Source organism: Rhamphochromis sp. 'chilingali' (genome assembly GCF_963969265.1).
Source record: "Rhamphochromis sp. 'chilingali' genome assembly, chromosome: 4".
Classification (NCBI taxonomy): Eukaryota; Metazoa; Chordata; class Actinopteri; order Cichliformes; family Cichlidae; genus Rhamphochromis; species Rhamphochromis sp. 'chilingali'.
Window position 1 is genome coordinate 10,348,444 of NC_137948.1, and position 19,218 is coordinate 10,367,661.

The 19,218-nt window shown below is 40.2% G+C and overlaps 2 protein-coding genes across 2 annotated transcripts; both read left to right on the forward strand.

Annotated features, from left to right (window-relative positions):
* The first annotated feature begins 776 nt into the window (after positions 1–776).
* On the forward strand, positions 777–9,927 carry khsrp (KH-type splicing regulatory protein). Its single transcript, XM_080880280.1, has 18 exons — positions 777–1,087; positions 2,818–2,917; positions 3,000–3,053; positions 3,134–3,170; positions 3,264–3,322; positions 3,422–3,493; positions 3,581–3,638; positions 4,523–4,670; positions 5,201–5,299; positions 5,388–5,489; positions 5,575–5,677; positions 6,069–6,193; positions 6,631–6,927; positions 7,036–7,145; positions 7,245–7,330; positions 7,410–7,619; positions 7,849–8,045; positions 8,933–9,927. The coding sequence occupies exons 1-18, from the start codon at positions 998–1,000 to the stop codon at positions 8,939–8,941; spliced, it is 1,956 nt and encodes a 651-aa protein (XP_080736406.1). The 5' UTR covers positions 777–997; the 3' UTR covers positions 8,942–9,927.
* A 365-nt stretch (positions 9,928–10,292) lies between these two features.
* On the forward strand, positions 10,293–19,218 carry dcaf15 (DDB1 and CUL4 associated factor 15). The gene is made up of 13 exons (XM_080880399.1): positions 10,293–10,498; positions 11,053–11,150; positions 11,580–11,718; positions 11,803–11,909; positions 12,012–12,157; positions 12,248–12,409; positions 14,050–14,649; positions 14,739–14,830; positions 15,067–15,189; positions 17,270–17,352; positions 17,446–17,550; positions 17,646–17,761; positions 18,566–19,218. Exons 1-13 carry the CDS (start codon positions 10,310–10,312, stop codon positions 18,619–18,621), a joined length of 2,016 nt encoding a protein of 671 aa, XP_080736525.1. The 5' UTR covers positions 10,293–10,309; the 3' UTR covers positions 18,622–19,218.

The window sequence follows — 19,218 nt, forward strand, 5'->3', positions numbered from 1 at the left end:
GTTTTTCTCTCCCTTCCTCGCGCTCACACACGCACGGGTATGGCAGTCCATTCTCCCTGCAGCACGCACTACACTGCCCATCAGGCTACATTATTTAGGGCTATGCCTGTAACACTCTGCCTATTGCCTTCATATTAAATCATTTTTGTGAATAACTTTTTAAAAATATTTATTCACGTGATTATGCGGCCGCAAGTAGGGGTGACATGGGCCGCGAGATTGAGATGCAGACATTAGAGCCTCTTAATGCGTGTTTTGTTTGGGTTTCCCTGGCGTGGAATTACCAAAAATAGAGATGTCATAGCCTAACATGTGAAACAGGAAAAGACCACCGTGTAATCCATTTTTTTTTAAAAGTAACTGTATTCTGAATACCACCCTTTTAAAAGGTTACTGTAACGGAATACAGTTACTCATATTTTGCATTTTAAATACGTAACGCCGGTACATGTATTCCGTTACTCGCAAACACTGTCTGTATCAGCAATTACATAAACATGAATTTAAGCATCCATTGCAATGTCTTCATGGTGTATCTCTACATAAGGAAATTACATATGTGATATAATGTTATTAAGCTAAAAAATACAGTTAAAAAGCCTACCATAATACAATTACTTGAACACATTGAAAGAAAAACCACTGAGATGACTAGACATCGGTTTCTGTGCAATTTCAGTGCAACTACGCTCCAGTCCAGATGGAGGCGACATTTTTTTATTGTGTTTGAAATTTTTAACAATTTAACCCTCAAAGGTACAAGGAAGAGGAAGAAGAAAACCCGGGGTCGAACATGCATTGATTGGTTATTTCAAGCAGGGAAGTTTGCCGGCGTGGTAGGAGATCTCACACACGGTGTCTCCCTGTACGCTCCTGTTAACCTTCCCGCTTCTGCGCAGCTCGACCCGGCCAAAGCCGTCCAGCCTGCCTGCCCCCCCTGTGTGTGTGTGTGTGTGTGCGCGCGCGCGCGTGTTTGTGTTAGCCCTCTGGGAGCAGCATGTCTGATTACAGCTCTCTGCCATCAAATGGAGTCGGAGCAGGAATGAAAAACGACGCTTTCGCAGATGCCGTTCAGCGAGCCAGACAGGTAATCCAAGCGCTCGACTACGAGAGGAGTCAGCCGGCGAGCTAATTAGCTGCTCTGAAACCGCAGCTAGCATAACGACCAGTAACGTTAGCTTTAGTTAGCGAGGTAGCACACTAGCTAATAGCAAAGCCATTCATTTGCCCTACTTTCTGTTCAGATCGAGGCAATTGAATTGTGTGTGTTAGCATGGCTCTGTTACATAAATGAAATGTTTGTCCCTACCGCGATCCTTGAGGTAAATTTAGTGAACTTGGGCTAAGTAAGCAACATTTACTTATTACCCGTTAGTTAACGGTTAGCTGTTATATGGGGATCATCTCCATTCATTTATGAGGCATTTATTAGGTAACTGTATTATAGCATTATGGCTGTTTTGTTTCATGTAGACCATTGACTGAAAAGAGTTCAGGAGCCATCGTTTACTTTTTTTCACTGTAAAGGGTTATTTTTCAGCTAATGGCTATTTTCATTAACAAGTATAGTTGTTTATTTCAACAAAATAAAAAAACACATCGTATATTTTATCTGGTGATAGTTATATTTTGAGATGTTGAATATAGATATATTAAATTAATATTTTTTGATAAATTAAGATCGTTTAAGGTTATTTGTGATACTTGAAGGGACTGCTAGCATTGGATTATAGTTTCTTTGATTTATTAGATTTAAATTAGTGTCGGGTTGTCTGACTGTCGTGCTTCCATTAATTTGGGGCACAGTCACAATGGCTCATGTTTCAAAGTGGCTTCTAATATTATAATAAGTACTTAATATTTGATCAATTATATGTGGATAAGCCCAGGGAGTCAGAACAAACATTTATACAACAAGTGGTAAGATATTTATTATAATGCATAACACAACAAAGGCGAACCAACAATAACCAATAATAAAAAGCAAATTAAACTACACCATCATACAAAACGAACCTATTAAGTTATTCAGTTAGAGAAGAAATAAATGAACATACTGAATAGACATAGAAATAGAAACGAATAGACTTACTGAAAACATAATAAGTCAAAAACAAAGCTTGTTTAAAACAGTGATAAAATGGACATTTAAAGATAATTTATTCCAAACAGAAGCCACTTGACACATGAAAGCTTTTTTTTAAACCATTTTTCTGTGATACAAAAGGGACATTAAAAGACCTGGGGATCACATCTTTTTAATTTATAATGTGGAGCAGAACTAAACATTGTTTTGGACTGTAAGAATAACCAGAGTTAAAATGATAACTAAATCATTTGTACCAGCAATTCTTAAACAAGACAGTGTCCATATCAGCACTATGCAGTGAAGGGTTAATGAAAAGTCTGATACAAATCTGTAGTCAATTATATATAATATTAAGAGAATGATGATCAGTTTTGTAGGGATTCAATGCACTGCAATATTATCATTAGTTTATTCTTCCCAACCTGGCACATGCTCACATCTCTCAAAATTTCTACTCTTTCTTTGTAACAAACAACCCAAACCCCTGAATGCCGTGGGAGCATCATTTATTAGCACTACATTATCTCCTCATAATTAAACATATATTCATGTGTCTGTTGATTTGCAGTTTTAAATGTGAAGATCTTTTATTTATATGACATGAGCTGAACATGTCTGAAAGCTCCAAGCAATGTCAAAGATTTCTTACCAAAATAGACACATTTCAGATGTCTTAATGGTGTCTTTGCAAAGGTTTCTGGTTTAATCCAGTATTCACCTCTTTCCAGATTGCAGCTAAAATTGGTGGCGACGGTGTGTCCCCGACAAACAACGGAGGAGCCGAGAGCTACCCGTTCACATCACAGAAACGATCCCTGGAAGAAGGAGGTAGAAAATCTGATCAAACTTGGACTCTGTCTACAGTTTCCTTTACTCCACTTTGAAGGCTTACTATTATTTTTGTTTCCAGATGAACCCGATGCCAAGAAGGTAGCATCACAGAGTGAAAGAGATTCTGCAATGTGTACGTTAAACAATTCTCTAGTTACAATAACTCCTTTTTGCTCAGTTTCCACCTGCTCACCAGTTTTGAATCTCTTACAGCTATTGGAGCTCAGCTAGCTGCTCTGTCCCAGCAAAGGTTTGACTTTTATTTTTCTTTATGTAAACACCTTTTGCTGTTTATTGTTGAAACACTGTATGTCATTATTTATTCACGATCATGTGTCTGCAGTGTAAGGCCCTCCACAATGACAGAAGAGTGCAGAGTGCCTGATAGCATGGTTGGGCTCAGTGAGTAGACAAACCCTTCATAAACTGTACAAATTATTCCCGTGTTGCTATGTTACACATGTTCAGACTAAACTCAACATTCTTCTGTTTTCCTTAAAGTCATTGGGCGAGGAGGCGAACAGATTAACAAAATTCAGCAAGAATCTGGCTGCAAAGTCCAAATTGCACACGGTGAGCTGTGATTAGTTAAGTAAACGGTGCCTCATCGATATACCATCGTCCCTTTTGATTTATAATTGTTATCATATCAATCCACAGACAGTGTTGGTCTGCCAGAAAGAAGCATTTCCCTCACAGGATCACCCGATGCCATACAGTAAGTTGGTCCTTTAAGTCTTTTAAATATTGGGAAAAGCTGTCAAGAAGTTTGGTTTGTGGTAAATTTTATTTCATTATTAATATCTGTAGGGAGAAATGGTAACGAGATTGATGGCCAGCCTAGTTAAATGATAGACAAACCTCCTGGTACAGCTTTAGATTGTGTGAAATCTTTATTTCCTGTGTACTTGTTAAGTTTCAGTGGTTTGCACTATTGGGATGAGTTTGGCCTCTAAGACATGACTCTGTGTTGTCTGTGTCCTATATTAAGCTTAAACCATAAATATGGTCCTTAAACTAATCATTGTTTGTTTGCTATTGTATGTATGCCATGAATCTTTAGGTGACTGGAGGAAGTTGGCGTGCTCTCAGGGATTTGGACATGTTGTGTAATCGTGGCTGTGTAATCGCTTGGATACTATAAGATGTCAGAAGCTTTATCAGTTCTAAGGCACTCTGTGCAACATAGATCTAATGAAACTTGTCTAGGACAACAAGACAGGTTGGCTGCATGGTGATTTAAAAAATATTGAATCATGGGCTGTGACTGCTGTAGCTTGTTCCCATTCTTTGTCCTCCTTGAGGCAATCATGATTTATTTTTATTTTTTTTGGATCAGCGTGTTATTTCATGCAGCATTCCTGTTGGTTGGTCCTAGGTCGTACCTACAGTCACATTGGGAGATAGTCCTTATTATAAACATTTGGCAGGGTTACCTGTTCAAATCCTTGCAGCTTTCTGAGGCAATGCCATACTGTGTGCTGTAAAAGTTGCTTGGACTTTCTGCAGTAATGGTGTGAAATGTTAACTAGGTTGCGTCTGTGCCACATTAACCTTGTGTTCTTCAATCATTTCATGACCTTGATATGAATTTGCTTGCAGGAGAGCCAGGGCGATTCTAGATGACATTGTGTCCAGAGGTCACGAGTCAACCAATGGTCAGTCAAGTTCCATGCAAGAGATGATAATCCCTGCTGGAAAGGCTGGCCTTATTATTGGCAAAGGAGGAGAGACTATCAAACAACTGCAGGTGACACATGCAGCATTCAGTTATACAGATGGTGATGATTATTTATTTAACCAGGAAAAGATAGCCAGCAACACTGCTTTTGTAAGAGTGCAGAGATCAGTAGTTGCATAAACTAGTAACGCAAACAAATGTGCGCATAAAATGCACAAAATTAAGTATATAATTAAAGTAACAATCAAAGTTGCAAACTTGAAGCTGGGGAAAACTAAAACAGCAGAACAGTTAATTGTTTTGATTTGTGCCAAGAAAGGCCTTAATTATCAGGAGTAACATTTAGAACCTGAGGTAACTCAAGGTCATATAAAGTGACTTTAAACATTTAGACAATCTCCTGAAGGTTGTTTTTAATTCCAAGATGAGGGAGCTGTAGAAATTAAAGCATAAAAATATTTGGAAAAAAATTATTATTACAAATAACACCTGACATATCACATAGTACGAAATCCAAGTGCAACAAATGGACAGTCTGATGTGCCGAAGTTTGGTTAGTCTGCCATGTGTCTGTAATATACCTCTTCCTTAATTCTTAGGAGCGAGCTGGAGTCAAAATGATTCTTATCCAAGATGCGTCGCAGCCACCCAACATAGATAAACCTCTTCGTATCATTGGAGACCCATACAAAGTCCAGGTACCGTTTTGGGTTGAGTGGTTTCATTTGTGCGGGAAATATGTTAAGCTGCTGTTGGTTAAAATTTTTCATTGTGTTGCCTTTCTAGCAAGCTAAGGAGATGGTTAATGAGATCCTACGAGAGAGAGAACATCAGGGTTTTGGAGAGAGGAACGAATATGGATCAAGGATGGGAGGAGGGGGCATAGAAGTGAGTAAAGACAGTGTGTTTGAATTCGACCAGCACAGTGAGACACATCAACTCTGAATGGTTAAGTGTTTATTTAATGTTACAGATAGCTGTCCCGCGGCACTCTGTGGGAGTTGTGATTGGTCGCAGTGGAGAGATGATCAAGAAGATCCAGAGTGATGCTGGCGTGAAAATACAGTTTAAACCAGGTACACTCTCACTCTACTTTCACTGCATGTAATAAAATTGAAAAATATCTTCACCCCACTGGGGAGGTGGGCGACGTGGACACCCAAGTTTGGGAATACGATAACTCGAAAATGAGATGACATAGTTTTGAAATTCATACCATAGGTGCATCTGCTACAAATCTTGGATGAATTTGAATCGTGACTTTGACCTTGAGGTCAAGGTCAGAGCTCAAATTTTCTGAAAGTCTTGTGGGTGTGATAACTGAGAAGGAAGTCACCTAGGATGTTCACATTTATACCATACATACATCTACTCAGTATTGGTGGCTAGAAATTTTTGTTTGTTTGTTTTTGTCTCAGTGTGGACTCTCATCAATAAACCCAACTGTCATTTTCCTACTCTTTACAGATGATGGTACAGGTCCTGAAAAGATTGCTTATATTATGGGTCCACCAGACCAGTGTCAGCACGCTGCCTCGATCATCACTGACCTGCTACAGAGCATCCGTGCCAGAGAGGAGGGTGGGCAAGGGGTAAGTACACGCTGAAGAGACGGGCAGGGGATGTAATTTAAAATGCTCAATTTAAACTCCATATTTTTTCTTCTTGGATTATGCTAGAGTAGCTTTGCATGATTCCAAATAATCCTTATTTATTGCATACTGGGTGTTTATGCAGACCCTCAGGTTATGTGTATGAAACAGATCATTTTAGCTCCTCTTTTCCTCTCTAGATAGGCTAGCCATTAAACAGAGAAGGTGCAAACACAAAGTGGGTGGGGCCAAAGCTGTGTGGCTGAGATGACCATTAAGTCAGTCTTCAGCCTGAACTTTTGGCACCCAGGGATAACTGTTATAAACACTGACCTCATTATTTGAAATGTTACACATGTTTATTAAGGGCCTCTTTAAGAAATTTTAATGTTGAATTTTGTGTTAATTAAAAAGAATGTGGCATGTTTCTTTCACAGGGTCCACCGGGTCCTGGTGCTGGTATGCCACCTGGTGGCCGAGGGCAGGGTAGAGGCCAAGGGAACTGGGGTCCACCAGGAGGTGAGATGACTTTCTCCATCCCTGCTCACAAATGTGGGCTTGTTATTGGCAGAGGAGGAGAGAATGTCAAGTCCATCAACCAGCAAACTGGTGCATTTGTGGAGATATCTCGTCAGCCACCTCCAAACGGTGACCCGAATTTCAAACTGTTCACCATCAGAGGGTCTCCACAACAGATTGATCATGCAAAGCAGCTTATAGAAGAGAAGATTGAGGTAGGTTCACATTACTTACAAAGCAGAGAATGACTTTAAGCAGCTGCCTAAAGATCCCATGCAGTCTGAAGTTATTGGTATAATGATTTTTATTCCCTGTTTTTCCAGGCCCCATTGTGTCCTGTGGGTGGTGGTCCTGGTCCAGGAGGGCCACCTGGTCCAATGGGTCCCTATAATCCGAACCCTTATAATGCAGGGCCTCCTGGTGGAGCTCCTCAGTAAGTACAGTGTGTAAATAGTTGTGCCAGTGTGTTTTCTTTCAGGGTTAACTCATATAAGTAGGTGGTTTATGCTTTAACTGTCCCGTCTCTCTGCAGTGGAGCTGCACCAGGTGGTGCCCAGTATTCTCAGGGTTGGGGAAATGCCTATCAGCAGTGGCAAGCCCCAAATCCATATGACCCCAGTAAGTCCTTTATTTCTCTTTTGTTTGTTTCAGTACTTGATTATTTATTCCTCAACTCAATTTCATCTTTCCCAATTAGATAAGGCTGCAGCAGACCCAAATGCAGCATGGGCAGCCTACTATGCACAATATTACGGGCAGCAGCCAGGGGGGACAATGCCAGCTCAGAATCCAGGAGCTCCTGCAGCAGCAGCAGCACCAGGGGACCAGAGCCCGGCAGCCCAGACTGCTGGGGGTCAGCCAGACTACACCAAGGCTTGGGAAGAGTATTATAAGAAGATGGGCATGAGTAAGTTGGAACTAATTTTGAGTAAATAATGTTTATTAAGTCTGTAACTGACAGCCTTTAACAACTTCAAATATTTAATTCTTAAAGAATTTAAAAAGTCACAACCGTCAAATGTGCTGCCATCTCACAAGTGACTTTAATGCTAATATATTATTCATTCATCCATATGTGCTTGTAGCATGTAACTGTACATATATAATGTATGTTTGCACTTGTTTTTCTTTTCCAGCTCAGCCAGCAGGAGGGGCAGCAGCTGCTCCAGGCACAGCAGCAGCCCCCACAGCAGCTGCAGCAGGAGGAGCTGCACCTGGTGGCCAGCAGGACTACAGTGCAGCCTGGGCTGAGTACTACAGACAGCAGGCTGCCTACTATGGACAGACAGGCCAGGCTCCTGGACAAGCAGCTGCTCCACAGCAGGGACAACAGGTATGGCTGATGTTTAAAACTGACCTCATGGCTGCTTGGAAGGGGGTAAACTAAACTAATTAATTGGCTATATATTTAATTAATGAAAAAAGAATTAATTTGGGAATAATTCCCCAAATTTTGTGTATAGAATTCTGTAAAAATGGATAATAGTGATCCTCACAGCTATGAGATAACATTATGGTAGGCTACAAAACTGTTCTGGAAGCAGGGTAACAAATGGACACCGCCTTGTGTAAAGATGGAGTAAAAAGCAAGATCTGGATATATGTGATTTGTAGTTCAGTTGGAATGGTAACATGCAAAAATGTATATGCATCTATGTCAAAGTGGGTTGGTCAAAAGGCCAGCAATGATGTTTCCAACCATCACAGGTATGAGTTCACCGATGAAGTTAAGCTCAATTACACGTAGGATTTTTTTTATATGAACCAGGGATGTTTTATCTTGGGTTAAGCTTCTCAACCAGTAGCTTAAATCAACCACATCAGTAGTTTCCATATTCTTCTGTCTAAAGATGGAAATGGCATTTACGTTGAATTATTTATTTGGCACCTTTCATGCAAGTTACCTTCAGTTCAAAGTATTTTACAGATAACTGACAAGAAGATGGAACAAAGCAAATAAACATTTATAAATCAAAATTTAAAATGACTCTTTAGTACCATAAGGGTATATCAACTGAATTTGAGAAGAACTAGAAAATATGGTAAAACTTAATACTAAAAGAAAATGGTTGAAAAAAACAGAAAAAGCCTTTTTTAAAAAAAGTTAATACCAGGAAATCGACTACATCAACTGTTGATTTTGATTGTAAGAACATTTTTGTCTTTTATTAGTGTGACTAGATCAGTGCTTCTCTATGACATCTTTTCTCTTCTTTTCAGGCCCAGTAAACGTGTGACGTGTTCTGTTGGGCAGATGTGTTGAATCTCCGGGCTTGGTTTTTTTTGTTTGTTTTTTTTTTTTTTAAATTCCCAGTTTTTTTTGGGCTTTAATAGGACAATAAGCCTGTGGTTAACTCATCCTCTCAGACATTTTGTATTCAAACCTTCCTGTTTGTTTAATTTTTTTTTAATGAAATTCAAAAGGGAATGCGTTTTGCAGATGTATTGAAAAAAAGCACTAACTTACCCCTTCACCTCACCTTCACCTTGTAATACATCAGATGGTTTGGAATTTTTTTCTTAAATGTGAAATAATAAGCATCTTTTCTTGCAAGCTAGCACAACAGCATCTCAACAATGACTCACATGTCAGTAGTTTTCCCCTTCTGTTTGCTGAAGGTAAAAACTGTCTAGCAGTATTTTGAATATATTCAAAAAATTATGTTTGTATGGCAGAAGTTGTTGGTCTTTTTTCTTCTTCTTCTTCTTCTTCTTCTTCTTGGTACTTTTTTAAACTTCAGTTTTTTTTACAAAAAAAGATTCCAGTGTTTAAGTTGCAGGTGAACTTCTCCCTGCTGTCATAATTTCTTATTTTTAATTACATTCTCTGTGATTTTCCTCAAGGGGCAAGTCTTGTGTGTCTGTATACAGTGTATGCTACTGAACAGAAGACCGTGTGTAAGTTGGCTGTAATAAGGCACTAACTGTCCTGCAGTTATGTAGGCTGGTTCTTTGTGCATGTATGTGTTTGTGTGCTTGACTGCCCTTGGTTTCATTTCTACATCTTTACAATGAAAAGAATAGTCTCTTTTCCAGTAAGTTCTCTTATTGTATGCTGATTTATTTTTTTTTTCTTTTTGTTTGTTTTGTTTTTTACAGCTTGTTTTTAAATACTTAAATAAAAACATTCAATTACCAGTCTTGTGTGATAATCCCCTGTGCTGTTTGTAATGCCACATTAGCTAATATGCCTAAAATTAAAGTTATTCTTTCAAGTTTAATGTTTTTTATTCATATTTGAAAGTTTTCAACACTGAGATAAAAACTATAGCCTCTTTAATAGTATTGTAGGGGATACAAAATATTACCCCTGACAAGTAAGATAAGATCAGATAAATGAAAATAAAAAAATCCAAGTGGACGTCACAATCTCACTAAACATCTTCGTATATCTCATCTCATTCTTAATGTCTTGACAAATTTTCCCAGGTTATTTTTTATATCAGATCACTAAGAAGAATTTTCACACCTGCCTATTTGTAACTAAAATCCTAGGCACGTCAAAAAACAAACAAACGCATGCATGTCTTCCTTTGTGGTTGCTTCCCTCGGGATGTTCCCCTTGTCGTGCCTTACTTTTGTTTGGGGTTTTGATGGATGCGAGTACTGGCGAATGAGGGCCGCCCCGTGCAGCCTGTGAGCCAATCGGGACGGGCCTCTGACGGGCAACTGGGAACAGTTCAGGGGGAGATGGCGCCCAGCTCGAAATCTGAAAAGGACGACAGCAAACAGAAAAGCCAAAGAAAACACAAAGACCATGTCGTGAAGCTTCTTATGCGCGGAAAGGTAGGCATGCATCAGCAGGACCTGAAGAGAAAGGTTTAGAATGAGCCGTCAAAGAGAAGGCCTCTACGGTTTCAGGAGCTTCTGAGGCCAGCTAGGAGCTAGCTGCTAACTAGCACCGCGGCTAACTTAATAACAGCCAACGGCTGGCAGGTGGCTAATGCTCCAAACTGTAAAACAATGCAGCTTCCCTGCTCTATGTTATGATATTTATCCATTTTACTTCCCAAGTTGGTTTGCAGATGGCCCATACACATTTTAATGCAACCGAACCGTGTTAAAGTGCTAGCCACTTAAGCCACATTTGTAAAGGTCTATTTGATCTGAGTTTTAACTTTACCAGTCAGCTTTAGCGTTTATTCAACCGCGGCAGCACACCTCAGATTTAATGGCAGTCTTTGTGCATCAAGCGTAATTCATGTACTGTTCGTGTCGTCTTACTGTGCTGGGCATTACACGAAGATGAAGCACAGCAAAATTGCAAAGTATTTTGGGCTTTATGTTACACCGTGTGCTAATTAGCTATATCTACCTCCACTGTGGTTTCTTTCCTGCAGCTGTCAGGGCAGTTTTCTCAGCGCCTGTTCAGGAAGCTGCCACCTCGAGTGTGTGTACCATTGAAGAACATCGTAAGCGAGGAGTTCCTCAGAGCAGGGTACGTATGTGTTTACTGCATTGTTTTACTGTGATTAAAGAACCTTGACTGGCACAGTATGCTTCATTACATGCATGTATACCACACTGGCTGCATCTCAAATAGACTGGGATTATTGGTGACTGAATCAGAGCTGTTGACACTTGTGACACATGGCTGTCTCTTGAAGTTATGAGGGTTCAAAGATGCTGGAAAAAATTTGTTAAAAGCACCAAGTTTCCACCCGCCTCTGGTGTACTTTCAGTACCTGGTACTCAGAAAATATTCATAGTATGAAAATAAAATTTTCCATATGTTCTTTGAATATGATAACATTACTGTATTTTTAAAAAAAGGAATTAGCAGATTCTGAGGATGTCTGGTGGGTAATTGTTGTTATTTTGTATTGTTCATTGTGGAGCATCCAGTACTTTATCTTTTTGTTTTCAGGCACATCTTTCTTGGCTTCACCAAATGTGGACGCTACGTTCTGTCTTACACCAGTGATTGTGGAGAAGATGATGATTTCTCTTTCTATACTTATCATCTTTATTGGTGGGAGTTTAACCTGCACAGCAGACTCAAGCAGGTAAAAAAAAAATCTAATTGTAATATATAAATATAATTGTAGAATTTATTTTTATTTTCTTTAACTCCTTTGGTTTCTCTTTAGGTCCATCATGTGCGACTGTTTGCAGGAGAGGAAATCTACAGTGACCTGTACCTTACAGTATGTGAGTGGCCAAATGATCACTCCAAAATTGTCATCTTCGGCTTCAAGTAAGGAATGATAATTATTTTTATGAATGGCAAAAATAACCTTATTGCAAGCCACAGGTAGTGATGGCTAAATTATGTGTTGGTGTGTATGTTTCTGCTAAGTACACGCAGCTCCAATTCAGTCCTGATGAATCTAATGATGAGTGATGAGAACAATAGAGACATCTACATCACCATCGCCTCCATGCCACCTCCTAAACCTTGTGCTCAGTGCTGTCCTGTTCCTTCAGTCACTACTATACGCACAGGTTAACAAAAACACATACAGAGCTACTACTTCACCACTCTCATTACGTTTTCCTCTCTCACTCTCATCAGACATCACTTTTTTTCCACAGGAAGTGGTGAGTGTCTTGAACACGGATATGTGCTCAACAGCAGGTACCAGGTGGTATATCCGTTCCCCACTTTTCAGCCAGCTTTCCAGCTTAAGAAGGACCAGGTCATTCTGTTAAACACTAGCTACTCTCTTGTAGCCTGTGGCATCTCACTCTGCCCAGGTAAGACACACACAAATAGTAAAATTGCCACATTTCTCATCTCTTTATAATGCGTCAGATAAGATTTTTATGGATTTAAGATCACCACATTATGAGTTTCCTTATCAATGAGTCCACAAGGGTTTACGCAGCTGAAAACTTCAGACCACCCAGACTCTGCAGACTGTGCACATACACAGACTGGTAATATAATGGATGCAGTTTCTGAGCATAAAAGAGAAAGGCAGTGTTGGAAGATCCTCAATTCTGCATTCATTCTGTTTGCCAGCAGGCAAGTGATTTTGCACTGGTTGCAAAATCACTTACGATTGCAAATAGGGAAATTGCTCTCATCTCCCCTAATCTGTGACTTCAGTAGACACTTACAGTGGGGCAAAAAAGTATTTAGTCAGCCACCGATTGTGCAAGTTCCCCCACTTAAAATGATGACAGAGGTCAGTAATTTGCACCAGAGGTACACTTCAACTGTGAGAGACAGAATGTGGAAAAAAAAAATCCATGAATTTACATGGTAGGATTTGTAAAGAATTTATTCGTAAATCAGGGTGGAAAATAAGTATTTGGTCACCTCAAACAAGGAAAATCTCTGGCTCTCACAGACCTGTAACGTCTTCTGTAAGAAGCTTTTCTGTCCCCCACTCGTTACCTGTATGAATGGCACCTGTTTGAACTCATCATCTGTATAAAAGACACCTGTCCACAGCCTCAAACAGTCAGACTCCAAACTCCGCCATGGCCAAGACCAAAGAGCTTTGGAAGGACACCAGGAAAAGTATTGTAGACCTGCACCAGACTGGGAAGAGTGAATCTACAATAGGCAAGCAGCTTGGTGTGAAAAAATCAACTGTGGGAGCAATCATCAGAAAATGGAAGGCATACAAGACCACTGATAATCTCCCTCGATCTGGGACTCCACGCAAGATCTCATCCCGTCATACCTCTGTCATCATTTTAAGTGGGGGAACTTGCACAGTCGGTGGCTGACTAAATACTTTTTTGCCCCACTGTAGGTTATGAGTCACACGTTTCAAGTTCTATAAACCGTGATGTTGAGTTTGTAGATTTTTTTTCTGTTTTTGAGTCGCTAAGCGGGTAAAAGCCTGTGAATGTGTGGTAGTGCTCGGTTTCTCAGATGTGCACCTTGCTCATCACATCTCATTGCAAAACACCGAGATGGTGACAGTGAAAAGACTCAGAAGTTTTGCAACCAGAGGGTCATATCATGCTGGCTATCTCTCTCTCTCTCTCTCTCTCTCTCTCTCTCTCTCCCCCCCCCCCCCCCCCTCTCTCTTTAAAAAGAATATTTTATTTTTGCTGTCAGGATGTTAACATCAGTTGTTTTTGCTTTTTTAATGCATGGGTGCATGGTGTGTCCATGTACAAATATCTTCTTTTTTTGTTTGCTTTGTTAATTGTAGGAGCATATATGTTGATCATATCCAGAAACACGGCTGTTCATAGACACACCTTAAACAGCAACTCACTCTTATCTCCAGATAGGATTAGAAGGAACAGTGCTACACTGAGTAGAGGCCTAAAAATGTTTGTGTCTTCAAGAGTAAAAAACCATCACAGTGATGTTTTGCTGTCTGATTTTATCATTATTAGTTTTTTCATTCCTTTTTCTTTGTTTGCTTCAGGTAAACAGGGTCAGTCATCGCAAATCCTTTACACAAAGAGAGCAGCCCTGTCAAGTCAAGCTTCGACGTCTTTTTCCTCCTCTTCTTTGGTCTCTTCTTCCTCACTACCTCAAGAATCTCCTGAACATCGACTTCCACCTAGCAGACCCACTCCAGTCCCCTCATCTCCTAGCCATTCACAAGCAGCGATGCGAGCCCGGGAGTTTGCTGCTGACCTTTTCAGGCGAGCCCAGGGAGGAGGGAAAGATGGTGAAGGCCAGGGGGAGAGGAGAACGTCTGATGGTGGTGTAAAAGAGGCAGTACAGTCAACTGGAGACAAAGGGACCATTGCAGAGACTGTGAGAGAGGAGGGTGGTTGTAAAGGGTTGAGCGTAGAAGAGAGGACTAATTTACTACAACCATTAACCTCAGGTGTTAGCCATAGTCTGCCACAGGTATCGGAACAAGTGATGTCTCCCGCCTCTTCTTCCTCATCCCCGTCAGCCACTCCAACTATGTCTTCATGCCAGGAAGCCAGCCCCAGTGAGCCTGGATATGTAAACTACTCACGCCTACACTACCGCTTACAACAGCCAGGGGCAGCAGAGCAGAATGCCGGAGGTGAGAGATGATAAAAGACAGAGTCAAAGAATGTGTCCGGTCAGATCCAAAGATGCTGACTGGTATTTCTTCCTCATTTGTTTTTCTAGGTTATGAAGATGATAAAGTCCAGCTGCCTTTCACAGTCACAGATCTGAAAGGACGTAACCTCCAGCTGGTTACAGGGCCACACAATGGACAGGTAGGTGTTGGTGCATGTGACTGTAAAGTCAATGGAGAACATGTATGGAAGTAGCAGTCAGGAATAAGTAAGAACTGTCCTGGGGATGTTGGAGTTACAGGGCTGAGTAACCAGAATGGACATGAATTAGACACTTTGAAGACAAAGGTAGAGAGGCAAAGCTGAGATAGTTTGGACACGTAGAGAGTATTTTTGTGTGTGTGGTTGATCATGAATTTGTACTTTTTGTTTTGCAGAGTGTTTGTGTTGAGCAGCTGACTCTGGATTTTGAATATCTAATCAATGAGGTGATCAGGAGTGATGCTGCCTGGGCCACACAGTTCTGTTCCTTTAGTGACTATGATGTTGTGATATTAGAGGTCAGCGCGCACACACACACACACACACACACACGCACACACACACACACACGGAGCTCAGGGCACTCGCATTGTCTAATTTACACCTGACTCAAGGTTGCTGTAGCTTTTATGAAACTTGTCATATATGCAGACTGTTTTTATTGTGTTTATTATAAAGTCTTACAGTATTAAAACAGTACTTTCATGTTGCATCACGGCGTGGACTGCAAATACCAGTTCTCATTAAACCTTTGGGTCTTAAAAACTAAGCTGTGTAACTTATCAGTCAGCTGACGCTGCAGCCACTAGCTGGTTGTTTTAGTAAGGTATGGTGACTGTTTGTTCCAAAATGTTACATCATCATCTGCAACTGCAAACAAAAGCAAGAGAAGTCCATAGACTAGTTGTTCCACTTTTTTTTTTAATACTGGTTGCTAGTGACGGGACACAGCTACAACATGTAGACAGCAGCCTGCAAAACAACTAATCTGATATTGAGTGTGAGCAATATTATGCACAGCTCAAAGTGTACATTTCAGCGACATTTAAAATATGATTTGATTTTTAAAGAATGTGAATCCTAGTTTTAAACAGTCCTCCGCTTTCTCTCCTCTGAGTCAGGCTGGTGTATTGCATTGTTTAAAGTTGATTCTAATAGTGTGTTTGTTACTTTCCAAATTGTAATTGATCTCAGATCATGTTGGTATTTATATCTTGGGACTTAACTGAAAAAGTGTCATCCTAAAAATACCTGCCTTTGTGAATCTTAAACTCACTTTTAGAGAACATATTGAGCCCTAAATGAAGTAATTGAAGGTTAAATTCGTTTTTTATTATTGTAATATGGCCTGTAGTAATTTGATTTTGGAGTTAGGAAGACACTTGCACATGCTTCGTTCCTAAAAGAGCCTAGTTATGGTTACACTTAATTACTGGTATGCTGCTGCCTCTACAGATCATTGTCTAGACCAGGGGTAGGCAACACCAGGCCTCGAGTGCCGGTGTCCTGCAGGTTTTAGATGTGTCCTTGATTCAACACAGCTGATTCAAATGGCTAAATTACCTCCTCAACATGTCTTGAAGTTCTCCAGGGGGCTGGTAATGAACTAATCATTTGATTCAGGTGTGTTGAACCAGGGTGAGCTTTAAAACCTGCAGGACATCGGCACTCGAGGCCTGGCGTTGCCTACCCCTGGTCTAGATTCACTTTTGCATCTAATTTATTGTCCAGTACACATCACAGTTTGACTAGTATTGGCAGGGATAGCTCAGTAGGTAGAGTGGTTGCCCCACGATAGGAAGCTTGTGGGTTCGACCCCACTGAACACCTACCCTGAGGTACCCCTGAGCAAGGTACCGTCCCTACACACTGCTCCCCGGGTGGCTGCCCACTGCTTCACTTAAATGCAGAGGAGTAATTTCCCTACGGGGACTAACACATACACATTATTATTATTATTATTATTATTATTTGTATATTTTTAACAACAAAGCCAAATGGAGTAAAGTCTTCCTGATTTGTCACAAACCTACACTTAAGATTTTTCCCTCGTTTAGACCTCTTAAGGATACTTGTATTTTTGCAGAACTTGGAGGCATAGTGTTCTCTTATTTTGCACCTTGGTCACAGAGTAACCTTCATAACAACAAGAACTAAAGGTTAATGTTTTTGTTTTGCTGGTGGGTTTAAAGAACTTATAAATGATTCTGTAACTGAAGAGTGCAACTGTTGCTCCAGAGGTGGATTTTAGATTATGTGTTGCTGTCTGTTTATGGAAAATGCAGCTTTATCATTTTTGCAGGCTTTTGTTTCCTTGGTTATGCTTCCCTTGAAAAAAGAAAAGAGATATTAATCTCAAGGGACTTTCTGGTTAAATTAAAAATAAAAAAGCAAGGCTTAAATACACACAGTCAGTGTTTAAGCCTGTTCAGTAGATTGTATGAATTTTTTGCTTTTTTTTTTTTTTTTAATTTCTAGTCCACTAGTTTTCTCCAACTAGGAAATTTCTGATTTCCTTAATTTTAATTTCATACATTTAGTGCATGAACCATGGAAGAACACTTTGCATGTAGGTAACATGTTTTTGATATGTATCAGGTGTGTCCAGACAGCAACATTGTGATGATCAACATTGGTCTGCTGTTACTAGCATTCTCCAACTCTGACGAGGAGCACTGCAGGTACTTCGCCTGCTCTTTTACCCTAAAGCACCTCGACCCTCACCTGTTTGACCCGCCTTGGATTTTTGACCCAGTGGCTCTTATTGTTTTCAGGCCAAACACATACCATTCCAACCTGCAGGTTAGCTGGGACCTCAACACGGGTGTATGTCGCACTGTGGGTGTTGGCGACCTCACAGAAGTCAAGGGTCAGACAAGGTGAGCCCTGCAAGCCTGTACCACATACACAGGTTCTCTCTGCCTCCTGTTTCTCGTTAGTTCAGTTGTATTGAAAGGTTTTGTCTGTCCGTCAGCGGGACCGTCTGGAGTTCGTACAGGAAGTCCTGTGTGAACACGGTGATGAAGTGGCTTGTCCCCGAGAGCAGCTCCCGTTACATCAACCGCATGACCAATGAAGCTCTCCACAAGGGTGAGTATATAGACACAGAAACAGATGAACATAAATCCTCCCAAATAAATCTGTCAAAAATAAAAACTGCCAAATGTTAAGTCCTTTTTGGAGAAATGAGACCTTAGTGAGCTGTAAGATAGAAGATCAGAATAAACAAGAGAGCCTTTGACTTTCTAGTCCCAAAAAAATACTGCACTTTCTTTCTGTGTTTAGGACCAAGCATTTGACAGCAATAGGCTTTCTGTGCCCCCTGTTTAGAGACCAAAAGCACATCAAAAACATTAAAAGATGAGACTTCTCAGATGTTAAGGACCTGTGTATTTGGACTAATGTTTCTGACTGATTGAAAAGATGAATTGATTGCTTTGTTTTTTAAGTATATGGGATGAGTTTTTATGTTACCAATGATGAAATCACATTCCACCTCATCTATTAAATTACTAAGCTTAATACTAGAAGTCAACTGAGAAAAAAGTAAAGACTGATCCCCTGCGCAGCTTTAATCCAAACTCATGTTTCTTCCTTATACTGAAAAAGAAATAGAGATTTGACTTCTCTTCCTTAACCCCCTCAGGCTCAAATTAAACTTTTTGTTGCTAATGCACAACCAAGTCCTGCAGTGGTACTTCTGAGTAAAAAAAACTCATAAAATATGTATGTGGGGTAATCAGGTTGTTAGTTTTTAACTGTTGCAAATCTGCAACGCCTGCCTCCAGAGGGTTAAAAACGTCTTATTTTATTTTATTTTTAGTTTTCATCTTTTGTATCAATAAAAGAAAAAGAGAGAGAGAGAGTTAAGTCCCGCTCTTTTCTCACCTGCAGGCTCATCTCTGCAAGTGTTGGCAGATAGTGACCGGTGTACCTGGATTGTATTGTGAAGGAAGAAGCGATCCACATGTGTCCAAACAACATAAAGAAAAGCACACAGAAGTACACGTTGACATGAGCTCACCTGCAGTATCGACCTTAATCGGAGGCTCCGTTTGTAGCATGTGTTGCTAAAGCCGAACAAAGAACCAGATGAAATACTGTAAAGGTTTTTGTGTGTTTTTTGCAATTGTGTACTGAATTGTTGTAACAACCAAAACCAAGAGCTGGACTGAACAAAGACTTCATTTTTACTTTTGTTTTTATACATTAAGGCAGTTTTATTGTCAGTGAGTGTGAGTAACTGAATGTATGTGATATCTGTACAAGGTGGGTGTATGAGAAATTTAACAGATTTTGCTGCTTCTGAACTAATTTCTTATCCAGTGTGGACCAGCTCTGTCCAGCTGTGTGTAAGGCTGCAGTATTTGAAATTTGAAAAACTCTACTGCTTCACTTGATTTCTGTTTTTGTTTTTTTAAAACCCTCGTCAGTGGAACCAGGAGTCACCTGCTTAGCTGGCTGCTGTCGTGCTGTATGAGTGACAGCATGGAATACAGACTGTATTCTGCTGGGATCTTTTGTTTAAATAAAATGTTCAAAAGCGT

What these genes read in the sequence shown, in the direction of transcription:
- khsrp (XM_080880280.1), top strand. Translation starts at nt 998, where the DNA reads ATGTCTGATTACAGCTCTCTGCCATCAAATGGAGTCGGAGCAGGAATG. An exon ending in GAGACCCATACAAAGTCCAG is followed by an intron (nt 5,300 to 5,387) that starts GTACCGTTTTGG and finishes TTGCCTTTCTAG; the next exon opens with CAAGCTAAGGAGATGGTTAA. An exon ending in TTATAAGAAGATGGGCATGA is followed by an intron (nt 7,620 to 7,848) that starts GTAAGTTGGAAC and finishes TTTCTTTTCCAG; the next exon opens with CTCAGCCAGCAGGAGGGGCA.
- dcaf15 (XM_080880399.1), top strand. Translation starts at nt 10,310, where the DNA reads ATGCGAGTACTGGCGAATGAGGGCCGCCCCGTGCAGCCTGTGAGCCAA. An exon ending in AGTCACTACTATACGCACAG is followed by an intron (nt 12,158 to 12,247) that starts GTTAACAAAAAC and finishes TTTTTTCCACAG; the next exon opens with GAAGTGGTGAGTGTCTTGAA. An exon ending in CAATGAAGCTCTCCACAAGG is followed by an intron (nt 17,762 to 18,565) that starts GTGAGTATATAG and finishes TCTCACCTGCAG; the next exon opens with GCTCATCTCTGCAAGTGTTG.